Raw genomic sequence first — 15117 nt, 5'->3', positions numbered from 1 at the left:
GGTTCTATGATATGGAAAAGCATTAAAAAGTTATAAGATTTACCAACAGGGTGCAGCACTATATATTTTTTTCATTTATGAAAACAGCTAATTTCTAAGCAAGAACAAAAAACTGTGATTCGCAATGAGAACTGTCAAAGTAGGAGTGTTTACAGTTATGTTTATGTTTTTCATTTCATGAATAATTTGTGATATTTTGCGAATTGTTGATAATTTATTTTTCTCTATTGTTTAGGTGAAGTGGTAGAACATTATGGCTATGGTAGATGTGTAATACTATAGAATACTGTAAATTTAAAAAAGCAAATTTTATCAAACTGTGTCCTCCCTTATTACAAACGCAAAGCTTAAGTATAACTGCAATAAGCATTTTATACTTATATTCCAACCCCGTACGAAGGACGGGTACTCTGCTAGTCTTTTTATAAAGTAAAATATGTATCTAGATAACAGTCCAATTTGTTTAGGAAATCTTAATTTTCCTCATACAGTTTCTAACTCCCGTATTTGTCAAATACTGCTTGCCTCACTGTGGTATATATAGATTGCCTTCTAACAAGGCACCATAATTGCAGACGGCGTATATCGGTTGATGCCATGTTGATGTATGTAACTAAATCATAATCCCTGAATTTAAAATCTTAGATCGAAAGACTTAATGCTAGACTTTAAAGACTTTATGATTGAAAGATACCAATTCAATAATACAAGTCTTGAATTAACTCAATCACTACACTAACTCTTGTTTGTGTCTGATACTAAATACATTAAAAAGTAGTATGCAAATTATTTGATTTGCATTTTATATTCATATGAAATTTTTTATATACTCAACAAATTTTTACCCTTCGTTCATTTGGGGTCTGAGGCATATCCCTAATCATTTCATGGCTTTTGTTTGATCAATGTCAATGTAAGGGTTATTAATTACTAGCAAGTACCTTCGGCTTCACCTGCGATGGTATAACCATAAATATCATATAGCATAAGAAATGCTTTATGATGTTTACTTTTTTTACGTAATTAAGTAAATTTGTTTGTGTAATCTTTTTGGATTTAGTTACTTCTTTAATTATGTTACGGTAATAATAATAATTATCCGTAATGGTTGTGCCAATGATGATGAGTAAGATATTATTATTGTGTACTGCCTCCCGTAAAATTAAAATACCCCCGCGTCAGTGAACCTGCAGAGAAAGCAAATTTCCATTTACCTTGCTGTAATTCTACTAAATTCTTCCCTAGAAATTGTAAGAAATATTTCCTATATGAATATTATTAATTTCAATGAGTACCTAGGTTTGCTGTTACAGGGGGGAGATAATTTGGTGTGTATGTTATTGATAGCTTGGTATGAAGTAAACCAATTTGCCCAGTCTGTTTCTCTAAGGTGAAATGGAGCACTGAACTTTGTATTTAAGATCGGAAGATTACAGTAGCAGAAATATATTTTATCATATCATTATAACAAAATGCCAAGAACATTAATTATATCTGGGGGTTTTACTTTGCATTATTATAATACCGTATGCTACATCCCTAAAGGAAAAATCTCAATTCCTTTAGAAATAGTGGCGCAAAAATGAAAATCGTTTTCACAACCCATTTCGAAACTAATGTAATTTCTTTGGTATCATAATTAATGCTGTCATTAGTGAGCATAACTCAACAACGGGTTTAAACAACAAGAAGGAATAAAAATCCTGTGAGAGTATCACTTCTTGTAAGGTAATAAAAGTGTTACTAGTATCCTAGTACAGTAACCACAACCATTACAACAATAATCAATTACACTTGTTAACAGTTAGTTATAACTGGGTCAAAAATCTTACTAACATTATAAATGTGAAAGTTTGTGTGTTTGTTTGTTTGAAGTTCAATCACGCATAAACTACTGGACGGATCCGGCTGAAATTTGGCATGATGGTAGCTCACATTCCCGATTAACATATGTAACGAGCCTTTTTCCTAGGGGGGTAAATATTTGCTATTTGGCCGTGCACCGATTGTTGGGGTAAGCAAGCGGCGGCGGCGAACCTGGCTAGCACCCTTTGACCCGGCTTATCAGTTCGGATAAGCTTGGGTATCCTGGGACTACCGGATAGCCGAGCAGGACATTCTAGTGGTGGATCTCGTAGAGTGAGGAGACGAGTGTTGGTGTCCTGTGTAGACGAGTGGAGTACTTTGGTGACATCGGTGTCGTGGTCGTGGGATATTGGTGCTCAAGGCGTGTTGGTGGCAAGTTGGGTAGTCAGACAGTGACCCACTTGTGGTGAGTGGACGACTTGATATTATTAGAGTTGATAATATTAATCTCTGATTTTATTGCGAGAGTTAGAGTTGTAACCGTGCTGGTCAAAGCCTGACGGTAATTAGGATTTATTAGTCAGGAATAATATTAAAGTGTATTCCTGACGGTTCTGGGCAGGTGCTAGAGCGCAAATGATATAATTTATTGACTGTAGTAGTTATTATTTTGCGTTGTACCAAGAGTTAGTTATATTACTAATAACTCTGAGGCCCGACAAACCTAGGCTGCACGATTTAGCGTGCGTAGTTGGAAGCACGAGGCCAGTTTGTAGGCTAGTAGCTAATTTTATTAGCCTATTAACAGAAGCCCAGCTAAGCAATATAACGTTGATATAGTAGCAGTAGTGGTAGTAGCAGTAGGGTTGGTATTGGTTACTCATTTAATTATTTTAATTTAACCTGAACAGCTTGCTTAGTAATCCAACACGTTATCTTGGTAGCTTGGATAGCGGAGTACCGGCTATCAGATAGGCTAATATATTTATCTAGTGTTTGGAACGTATTCAATATTTATTTAACTGCTACTAAGTAGCTCAATATTTTAATAGTGCAATTACCATTTAGTTTTGCTTGTTTGGCTTGGTATTTATTGAGACCAGCTACTAGTGGTGTAGTCACTCTACCTATAGTGTACTTGTATAATATTGTGTGGTACGATTATTGAGTGGACTGTTTGATTCTTAGCTTGGGCATTAGAGTTGTGCATTGGATTATAGTGGCCTAGTAGACCCTAGTGATAACTCGCGTTGTGGTTTTGATTGGCAAGTCGTCGTGTAACTCACTGTGTTTTAGGCACTCCGGGCTTAACTATTGGATAGTTAGGACGAAGCCCGAGTTGCGTAGTCAGCAACGACCCCCTAGGAGTGTGGAGAATCGGCGTAGGCCTGGTAGTGATTATTGCACGTTTGTTTTGGTGACTTGTTTTTGACTTGTTCACAGTGCCCGTGTATGAGCCAGTCCTATACCGGTTAGACCCGGCTTTTGGCCTAGTGGTTTCCCTGACCTTATCGCAGACCCTGGAATTTTACCCAGCCATTGTAGGCTGAGCTATCCTTGGCAAACGGTTGCGACTGCACGCACTTTTAATATTATTTTTCCAGTGCAGAAAACATCGTCGCACATATAGGCATATTCTTATCTCAAAAATCCTTTCGGGCACCACCCCAGTGGCTCTGTAGTTTCCCATGTTAACTTTATGATGAGTATTCATATTTAAAGGGAATAAAAGAATTTAGTCAGCTGTTTCAACTAAAAAAGTTGGTTCTATGTAAAAGCATTAAAAGTTATAAGATTTACCAACAGGGTGCAAAACTATATTTTTTTTGCATTTATGAAAACAGCTAATTATAACTAAGCAGCAACAACAAACTGTGGTATGCCATGAGAACTGTCAAGGTAGGATTGTTTACAGTTGTGTTTATGTTTTTAATTTCATGAATAATTTTTGATATTTTATGAACTTTTAATCATTTGTTTTTCTCTATTGTTCAGATGAAGTGGTGGAATATTATGGCTATGGTATATGTGTAATACTATAGTATACTGTAAATTTAAAGAAGCAAATTTTATCAACATGTGTCCTCCCCCATTGCAAGTTCCAAGTTTGAGTTCAATATAACTGCAATAAGCATTTTTTTACTTATATGCCAACCCCGTATACGAAGGACGGGTACTCTGTTAGTAATTAATATAGCAATTGAAAGTTCTATAGCAAATAAGTTGTCACAAAAGTAAGTATATTTCATATTTCATCTATCGTATTACCTTTAATGCGGCCAATGACGATATATGACGATATAGCGATAGTTAGCAACCATAATCAATGGGAGTACAATAAATGTTATGGGCATAAAAGTAAAAAATTGAGTCATTAGAAACCAAAGATCCACATTAATTGTAGGTAACATTTGTAAGTTTATTTGTTGTGAAAAATTAACTACAGTTTTTCTATACTTCCACAGTCTACCACTGTAGGCCTACCGTTACTGTAGTTTTGTGGAGGTTCACTTTAGTTATCGAACACAAATGATTCTAAATACTGTACAGTCTTCAGCACCTTCCAGTACTAATTCCTGTGTAACACTTACTTTTCTGTTTACTGTTTGGATCCTTCACAGTTCAAAGAGACTTATAACGAAATATCACACTCTTTACAATATCCACAAATTACTGGGCTGCGTATTCTTCATTAAATTTACCTTTACACGAACCTTCTTCTACAATACTTTCATTTTTTAATTTTATACCTACATGGCAGGACAATAAGAGCAAGTAAATTTGCATTTACACAATTAGACTTCTAATAAATGTTTTTAAATTGTAGATAATAATATACCTTAAACAAAGATAAATGAATATTAAACTGAAAGATAGTAACGGGGGACTGATCCTTGCTGAGTTTGGTTAATTACATTTAATTGTTAAAGAAATATACTACACAGACATGTTTTATTACAATACAAATATAATTCTATTAAATACCATAGAAATTTCATCGCAGAACTAATAACAACTTGAATAAGGTATGCAATTAAAAAAGGAATATTTTAGATCCTACTCCAGTTTTTTTTAAACATTTATCATGCAAAATACGATTATTTTTATAGGTAAGGGGCATAATTTATCTCTCTGTACCACACTAGACTTTTCGTTGATTAGTTGAAGCCGAAAACTGATAAGTCCTATTGGAGCATAAATCTTTTACTGGAAAGATTATTTTAATGAAATAATTAATTTCAATAATTATGTAACTAATTAGACCTGTCCATATTTTGTTTCAACTATAAAAAATAGTGTTTACAATTTGTACAATCTACCATTAAATACGGGTGAAACATTGAGTTGACGCCTGTGCACTCAAACGACACCAACTGGAAACACATTTATTGAAAATAATTGTTGTGCATTTGATAACAATATATCACTATTATTTAAACAAATTAAATGCTAAATTGATTCGTTTACGATAGCATACTTTTAATAAGCGGATTTAAAACAATTGCTTTATTTACACAATATTCGTCAATTAATAATCTGAGCCCTATCTATAATTACAGTGCCTTGTGATTCAGAACGCAACCCATATACATCACAGTTACGCAAACAGTATTTGAATAGTAAAGGGAGTTAATGTACAAATGTTGGTCAGTCGAACGCACGGGAATCGAGTAGTCAATTTTTTAAACAGTTTAATTCAGAACAGCTATTTACACATATAAAGACCAAAAAACTATGTCGTATAAGTCAATTCTCATATCTTCAACGATTAAGCGATAGTTTGCAGAACAATAAGTATTTTCAAACATGACTTAAAATTGTTACAACAACACCTTTTACTTAGGTACACAAATTGAATCTCCAACAAAACTTGATTAGACGCAAATGTTTGATATACAGTTGAACATTTTACATTTCCTGATAAAACACATTCTTTGTAAGGAAAAAATTACATTTCACTTGAATTAGGTTACAGCAGACATTCGCTAGTTGTGGGGAAAACTAAATATAATTTAACGTTACAATTTCAATTTAATTAAATTTGAAACTACCTGTTTGTTACAACAACCGGAAACAACTTCAAATATTTAGCGTTGGTTACTAGTACACTATTACAACTTAATAATTCAGCTCAAATAAACCACGACAAATTCATTATCTTTTCATTTTTCAAATGATTTATTCTAGATTCTCTTACGGAGTAAACAAAAATTGTCATAAGCTATAAAAATAAGTTATTATTTGTTTAAGACGTTTGCCAGATAATTTAGTATTGTTATTGTCAAGGTTAATACTTAAACCATCTTTTAAGAATAAAAATAAACACGTTATTTTACTTTTGAAAATAAATAGTAAACAATACCAACACTAGCCCTGCATGCCTTCAAAATCCCATATATACATGTATGTATGAATGCGTGTGTATTTAAGTGTGTGTACTTGAAAATACTAATACAAAAATATTAATTAAAATATCAATTAACAAAACAAATAACCATTAACGTTGCTGGTGACGACGTGTGTTTAAACGCCTTCAATCTGAGAGACGCAACAGTTCTAGCGTTTTGGAACTTCCGATCTGATTACTAGAGTTTTGGATCTTCCGACCCGGCATATGATCACAAGTTCCAAAGTGAAAAGGACAGTCTATTTCATAAGTTTACTTTAAGAAATAAATTTGTACTTCTAGTTATGACTGTACTTTTGGATCTTACGATTTTGGAACTTCCGATCGGCAATATTTTCTTTGGATCTTTTGATTTTGGATCTTCCGACCCGCTAAATAACCTTTGGAAATTCCGATTTTGGAACATCCGATCGGCAATATAAACGTTGGATCTTACGATTTTGGAACTTCCGATCGGCAATATATTCTTTGGATCTTCCGATTTTGGAACTTTTGAAATACTCCCCACCGTCCCAGTCCAATACCGACAGTAAGACAAGCACTAAACATTAAATATTTTACACACACATGGCCTTCTCAACAAAATATGTTAGTTCCCAGATAGCACAACAAGCTACAGGTTAATTACGATATGGCCGGGCTGAGGGGTCATTGACCTGTACAGTTTAAGGGCCCGTAGCTTGGTTTTCTTTGAGGTACAAATTATATTAATGGAGGTACAAAATAGTACGAAATAGGTACTAAATGATGGTATACATATTAGGATCAGATTCGAAAATGGCCGGGCCAGCGTGTCACTGGCCTGGAATCCTAAATTAATTAGTAATGCGCGGTACCGCATCCGCATGGGGTACTAATTTTGTGTTTGTTGGTACTAAATAGGTAATAAATATTAGCATAATGCTTATGTATTAATTCCGTTATGGCCGGGCCAGTGACATGGACGTGAACAACAGAACCACTAAGGAGGAGCCCGAAAGGATTTTTGAGATAAAAATATGCGTATATGTTAATCTGGAATTTGAGCTATCATTTTGCCAAATTTTAGCCCAATCCGACTAGTAATTTATGCGTGTTTGAACTTCAAACAAACACACAAACTTTCACATTTATAATACTAGTGTACCTGTTGCTCGAATTCGAGCAATTGCTAAACAGGCGTTATTTTAAAACGAATAACGGTCATAATTTCCGATGACTTTATAAAAGTCGACTCAAAGATTATGGAAATATTCACGATGTACACAACAACGATTTACACAACAGTTAGATATAATCGAAATTATAGAGACCCCTACCAAGTTTCTACGCCCAGCCGTTCTCTGAAATTAGCTGTGACAAAAACCCGTTTTCCCCCATAAGAATAACATGGGATGGGAATTTAAAGGCCACTGGGGCAGAGCCCCAAGGGAATTTACCACGTTTCTCTTTTGATGGCTTATCTACAGACCAAGCCCTTTCTTTAGACACCTCTACCGAGTTTCTACGCCCAGCCGTTCTCTTAAATTAGCTATAAAGGTTACTTACAGTCTTCGCAATCCTGTTAATTGTTATTATATTATTACGCACTACGGCCGTTTCGGAGATAACTCCATCGTCGGGTGCGTAGTCATTATACACTAATCTGAGCTATTTACATATTTACATTTTTTACGTGGTTTCTTCATTTTCATTGCGTCAAAGTTTAATAAATAGTACATACAACACAAAACACGGACACGACACGAAAACATTTCCGTGTTTTGTGTTGTATGTACTATTTATTAAACTTTGACGCAATGAAAATGAAGAAACCACGTAAAAAATGTAAATATGTAAATAGCTCAGATTAGTGTATAATGACTACGCACCCGACGATGGAGTTATCTCCGAAACGGCCGTAGTGCTCAATTAACAGGATTGCGAAGACTGTAAGTAACCTTTATATTTATTACACGCAATCTGCCACACTGATTAATCTTAAATTAGCTGTCACAAAGAAAAACAGTTTCAAATTAATATATAGATTAGTAGGATTACGTAAGCCGATTCTTTGCGCACAAACATTAAAAGTTGGATTATGGTCTACAGAGAGTTATTAAAAGACAATTTGCTCAGGGATAAAAATAGCAGTTACTTACGTTAGGTTATTAAGGCTTTAAATCTATTCCCCATAAGAGCCCATGTTAGGTTTAAAGTGTCGGCGAACTGAACAAAAATAAAATACTGTAACAAAAACAGCTAATGAACAACCAAACTAAAATATCTACGTTTAAATAATAAGTCGGCTTGTTTCACATGTACAAAAATTATTATCATTAACCACTGTAGGAAACAATTAATAATAATATTATACTGACTAAAGTACTAAAGTATAGACGAACTTGTGAGGTCCGTGAAGTTAGCCCCCCCCCCATAAAAGCACTAACAATAAAACTAGTATTAATGGTTAGTGCTTCGTTAGTGCTGGTTAGTGCTTCAACTCCCATCGTTAGTGCTCTTAGGGCACAGGAGCTATGACCAAAAAACTGTGGGTGGGGCCAACTTCACGGAAGTTAGCCCCCCCCCAGTAGTAATATGTGAGCACTAACTTTCAAAACTGTACCAACGGATAGTGCTTCGTTAGTGCTGGTCAGTGCTTAAACTCCCATCGTTAGTGCTCTTACGGTTCAGGAACTATAACCAAAAAACTGTGGGTGGGGCCAACTTAATGGAAGTTAGCCCCCCACCAGTTGTAATATGTGAGCACTAACTTTCAAAACTGTACCAACGGTTAGTGCTGGTCAGTGCTTCAACTCCCATCGTTAGTGCTCTTAGGGTACAGGAGCTATGACCAAAAAACTGTGGGTGGGGCCAACTTCACTTGGTTATAGCTCCTGAACCGTAAGAGCACTAACGATGGGAGTTGAAGCACTAACCAGCACTAACGAAGCACTAACCGTTGGTACAGTTTTTAAAGTTAGTGCTCACATATTACTACTGGGGGGGGGGGGGGGCTAACTTCCGTGAAGTTGGCCCCACCCACAGTTTTTTGGTCATAGCTCCTGTACCGTAAGAGCACTAACGATGGGAGTTGAAGCACTAACCAGCACTAACGAAGCACTAACCGTTGGTACAGTTTTGAAAGTTAGTGCTCACATATTACTACTGGGGGGGGGCTAACTTCCGTGAAGTTGGCCCCACCCACAGTTTTTTGGTTATAGCTCCTGAACCGTAAGAGCACTTACGATGGGAGTTGAAGCACTAACCAGCACTAACCATTAATACTAGTTTTATTGTTTATTGTTAGTGCTAGCTTTATGGGGGGGGCTAACTTCACGGACCTGAACTAGTGTATAAAGCTACATGACAACTACCTATGTCTGCCGAAAGAACAAACTAGAAAAAGTACATCACGGCATGGAACAGAACAATAACAAAATAACATAAACATAACCTCATTAAAAAAAACATCATTTTTGATATTTTTTTAGACAAATTTATGTCTATTAAAAATCTTAGTATGTAAGTGTTGATTACAAACCGTTGTTTCTAAACTAGGATTTGATTAGTTTGAAGTTCCGGTTAACTTAAAAATGTTCAAGAAGAAAAGTGAGCTTTCTTTCCCTCCTTTGCCTGTGCCTCCAACAAACGATCAAATAATAGAGGATATCAAAGGGGCTGCCACTAATGATCCAGTATTCGTTGGTAAGTGTGTGCAATTTTATATCGAATTATTGTACCTATTCAGATTTGTAACTCACTTGTTACTCCCACTAAGATAGGCTATTGTCTCAGATACAAATTGGGGATAGCTAACCTTATTTTTTAAATTTTGGTTCGAGTTGTGTGGTCTACAAAATTTTACTTACAGAACTTTCACTTAGGCTAGGCCTAAGCGTATAAGTTTACTCATAGCCTCCTCTAATAGAGAAAAAGGGAATGTTCCGTCCTAGCCTACCGAAAAAGCTGTTGCACTAATTCATAATGGAGCATCTGCACAATGTTTATGTTAAGGCTACACATTTGTTATTACCACGGCAAGACGCCAGGCGGTGTGACGCTGCCTCAACCCAACGTTGCAGCCTTGTATTAGAGGGGGCAAATTTTATGGCTTAGGCCCACTACATTTACGGTAGGTAGCGATAACTCAGCAACCGAGAATTTAACCCTCCGAGTGTTATGTGTCGTAAAAGCGACTCATAACACATCCACTGTAGTGTAATGTGTCGACTCACTTTTGCGACTCACAAACACTGTTTACGGCGACGGCTCTGGGACTGACTGAATCGGATTGAACTGGATCGAGTTAGGTATAGTTTTTTCCAGCAGATTCAGAGCTTTCTCCTGATGTCTGTTTCTATACGCTTTTCATTTTAGTTCCGAAGACAATCAGTTCTTGATACAGCATATTACCATAACTAGCCTAAAATTAATTAGGCCAACTGATTCCAAACACAGTTAGTTATTAATAGTATTTAGTGTTTATTTTTCAGAAGGTTCTAGTAAGAAAATGTTTGAGGAATGTTCAGAACTGGATTTAAAATTTGAATCAGTCAAGGAATTTATTGAAGCTAATCATACGCTCAAGAACCTATTAAAGGAAACTGAACAGAAGTTACAGGAAGTTCAGAAGAATCGTGACGAGCTCAGAGAAATGGCCGAATCCATCAAGTTGAAAGCTGCTAAAGCTTTGGAATCATGATGGTAAATGAATTATTTGATTTTATGTTGTTAATTAAAATATTTATTTTGATCTTGTTTTAGCAGCTTATTCTTCTTTGATACCTCTAGCATTGTATGTCTCTATTACGTTACTACTCCAGAGTCTACACATATAACAACTGCCTTTAAGTACACCTAACCCACTATCTCTTGGTGCAATTTTACCACCACCACCACTTGAGTGTAGGTACTAAAAGTTATCGCGCCACTCATCCTACACTCATCTCCATTCATACTTGGCTTAAAATACCTCCTTTGTATGGTCGCCATTTCATTGAAAAGTATTAAAGTATCACTAGCACTTGGTCAATATTATGCATTCAACGATGTTTTTATATGTAAACATTCCACAACTTCCAGCTTCATCCCCAAAACAAATCTAATATTTCCAGATTATCAGGAGAAAGAAGACAGTGCTGGTCTGGATTTGAACCAGTTTGCTCCGTCGCGACAGTAGCTTGTTGGAGACCATAATCTGCAGATTGTCCTCATATTATTTTTAATTTGATTCGTAACCTGCATATTTACACTATACAGGGTGGCCCAAAAAAGGTACTCATCATTTCAAAGCAAAATTATTATTTATTAGCTATAAAAACATATTCTACCATAAAACTAAGTGCTCTATATGTTTTCCATCATTGTTTATTACATACTCCATTTGTCTTTGCATTTTTTCAACCATTCCTGAACATTGTTGTAGAGTGATACCATTTAAACAGAAATTATGTTCTGCTTAAGATTATGGATACTCAGTGGTGATGGCATGAAACACCTTTCCTTTAGTGTTCCCCACAAAAAAGCATCACAGAGTGATAGATCTCTTGGCTTCTTCGAGGGCACGGAAAGTCAGTAGGACTAGACACTAAGTTCTTGGCAAATAACTCTAAGAGGAGATCTTTGTATAACCCTTTCGATGCTTGAATATTTCTTTGTAGTTTCCCAAAAAAACCCTAGAGTTATTTACTTATTTCGTCCGAAAAGTGCTAAGGAACGATATATCGGGCCTTGATCATATGAGGAATCGAAAGAAACCATCGCTGTTTCGAAACTACAACCGAGTAAACCGATATGCTCATTTAAACTCACGTGATTGAAAGTCGCACCGGCACGATATATCGTCGCTTAGCGCTGTTGGATAGAATAAGAACTTCACATTGGCCAAACAATACATGTTTATTAAAACATAAATAAGATAGCACATTTTGACGTCTACATCTTGAGAGAACCATTATATGAAGAAGGAGGAAATACAACCTTCTCGTTATCCTCGCATGTAACCAACATGACAAAGCAAATTGACTTTAAGTAAAGATCTAAGTATACATATATAACATTCTCCCCTCCTTATGTCAAGGCTTGTAGCAAAATAAAAATTTAACTTCCACATGAATTTAACAAAATAATTGAATTTCACAACATAACTAAATTTAACAATATAACTGTTGAGTTAGGCCCTTTTAAATTATTATATTTTTTTTATACAGACAGAAGAAACTAAAACTAACAACAACTTTCAAGTTACATAAATGATGAAGACAATAAAAATTTAAAATCACAACTTTCAAGTTACATCTGGTAAAGACAATAACAACTTACAACTTAAATCAAAATTAACCAATTTTCATGTTCTACTGTATACACTGTACTGTATACAAACTTGTTGAAATTAAATAATATTTAAACATCTTACACTAACAAAAATAATTCTTCAGTACAAAACAATATAATATAGCCTAATACAACAATATAGCAATTCTTCGGTACAAAACAATATTTACAATTCATAGGTTTAATCGGTCAGGAGCCTTCTTGTTTCTAACAGCCCTACCTTGGCTCAACGACATCTGAACAGGTTCCTCCGATCTAGCGAGCTTACTAGCCTGATCATTACCAAGTGTCTGCTCTACAGGTTCATCATGTCTTGCATACTTATCAGGAGACACTTTTTGTTTAGGACTACAAATTGCGACATTTCTTTTAGGACTGTCAACATTCTGACTTCTATCAGTTACATCGTTAGGGCTCACGAACATGGGAGCAGTTACTTTTGTTAACAACCTAGACTCTGGTTTACAAAAATATGGCTTGAGGTGATCTGCATGAACAAACCTAGTTTGGTCCTTAACCTGAGCTGTATAAGTTACATTACTTAATTTTCTTACAATCACACCTGGAAACCACTTAATTTCCTCTCCCCTGACACTACGAACAAGTACGTTATCACCTGGCACAAAACATCTTGTTTGCCTACCATTCTTAACTAGCCTATTAGCTATATCAGATCTCTTTTTCTTAAGACTATTACACAGATTTGGCTTAAGACTAGAGAGACGGGTTCTCAGTTGACACTTGAGAAAAAGCTCAGAAGGAGCTTGGCCAGTAAAAGAATGAGGAGTTGTTCGATAAGCGAACAAAAAATTATCAATTCTATGCTGCAAACTGATATTTTGTTTTGAAAGAAATTTACTTTCAATAAGTGACCTTAACAAACTTTTCTTAAATGTCTGAACCGACCGTTCAATCATTCCATTTGATGACGGATGGTATGGTGGGCTATGGATCAATTTGATTCCATTCATTTCACAAAACTTTTCAAACTCTAAACTACTGAAAGGAGGACCATTATCTGATACAATTTTCTCTGGTAGACCATAGCTTGAGAACAATGTTCTCAGTTTACCTATCGTACAACTAGCATTTGTACTATCCATAATGAATATTTCAGTCCACTTTGAGAAACTATCAATGACAAGAAGAAAATTCTTATTGTCCTTCTTAGCAAAATCAATATGCAAACACTCCCACCTTCGGGTAGAAACAGACCAAGGGGTTAGCGGGACTTTAGGAGCCGCATTTTGAGATAATTGACAAACTTGACAATACTTAACAACATTAATAATATCATCTTCAAGGTTAGGCCACCATACATAACTACGTGCCAACATTTTCATCCTAAGTATGCCAGGGTGTTCTTCATGTAAGAGAGCCAACACCTCTTTCCTTAACTTATATGGAATAATCAATCTGTTACCCCACAAAATACAACCCTGATCAATAGACAACTCATTTCTACGTTTGAAAAAAGGTTCTAATTCCTTTTCAACCAAAGTCAAATCCAAAACTTTTGAAAGCAAAACATCTTTTTTTGTTTCGGCAGCAATGTCATATGCAGACAAAGGCTTACATCGAGTAGGAGATAAATAATTTACTTCACAACTAATAGGATCATCCGTATTAGGCAAGGGCGAGCGAGACAAAAAATCAGCATGACCTATGTCGGTACCCTTACAATACTCTACCTTATAATTATATGACGAGAGAAGCAATGCCCATCTCTGCATACGAACTGCTGCCATTGCGGGTATGTTTTTACTGGGGTGCAGTATGATCGACAAAGATTTGTTATCTGTTTGCAAAATAAAAGATCGTCCATACAAGTATTTATGATATTTCTTTAACCCAAACACAATTGCTAACGCTTCTCTTTCTATGTGCGCATAGTTTTGTTCATGTTTCGACAAAGTACGAGATGCGAAATGTATCGGTTTCTCGCTACCATCTGATTCTCTGTTTGAGATTACTGCACTAACACCTACTGAACTTGCATCACAACAAAGCACAAGTTCCTTTTTTGGATCATAATGACATAAAACATTGTACTTTTTTAACCAAGTCTTACTGTCTTCGAAGGTATGCATTTGCTCTTCACCAAATATAAATTTAACATCTTTTTGCAATAGCCTATACAATGGTTCAAGCTTTGTTGACATATTCGGAATGAACTTATGATAATAGTTTAATAAACCTAAATAGGCTTTTAACTCTTTCACATTTTGAGGGGGCCTAGTTTCCTGCAAGGCTTCAATTTTACTTAACATGGGATGCAACCCTTGTTCATCTATCACATAACCTAAGTACTCTACCCTAGGTTCAAAAAACTTGCACTTCTTTTCATTTACAGTTATACCATGATCTAGTAATCTAGAAAGAACTTGCTCAACTCTAAGTTTACAACTTTGTAAATCATAGCCTGATATGATTACATCATCAATGTAACAGCCTACACTGGGAATACCCTGAAGCACCCGATCCATTATCGACTGATAGATGGACGGAGCCGATGAAATACCAAAAGGTAGCCTAGTGTACCTAAACAAACCCAAATGGGTATTTATAGTCAAATAGGGTCTGGATTCCTCAGAAACCTTCAACTGCTG

At 35.7% G+C, this 15117-nt stretch overlaps 1 protein-coding gene across 1 annotated transcript; it reads left to right on the top strand.

The window, feature by feature from the left end:
- The first annotated feature begins 9624 nt into the window (after positions 1-9624).
- On the top strand, positions 9625-10938 carry LOC128982736 (UPF0449 protein C19orf25 homolog). The gene is made up of 2 exons (XM_054401675.1): positions 9625-9880; positions 10669-10938. Exons 1-2 carry the CDS (start codon positions 9769-9771, stop codon positions 10875-10877), a joined length of 321 nt encoding a protein of 106 aa, XP_054257650.1. The 5' UTR covers positions 9625-9768; the 3' UTR covers positions 10878-10938.
- The last annotated feature ends 4179 nt before the right edge of the window (positions 10939-15117 follow it).

The sequence above is a fragment of the Macrosteles quadrilineatus genome, unplaced genomic scaffold (assembly GCF_028750875.1).
Source record: "Macrosteles quadrilineatus isolate MER2022 unplaced genomic scaffold, UCM_ALF_1.0 Scaffold_1149__1_contigs__length_15116, whole genome shotgun sequence".
In the NCBI taxonomy this organism is placed as follows: Eukaryota; Metazoa; Arthropoda; class Insecta; order Hemiptera; family Cicadellidae; genus Macrosteles; species Macrosteles quadrilineatus.
This window is presented reverse-complemented; position numbering and strand designations above follow the sequence as displayed.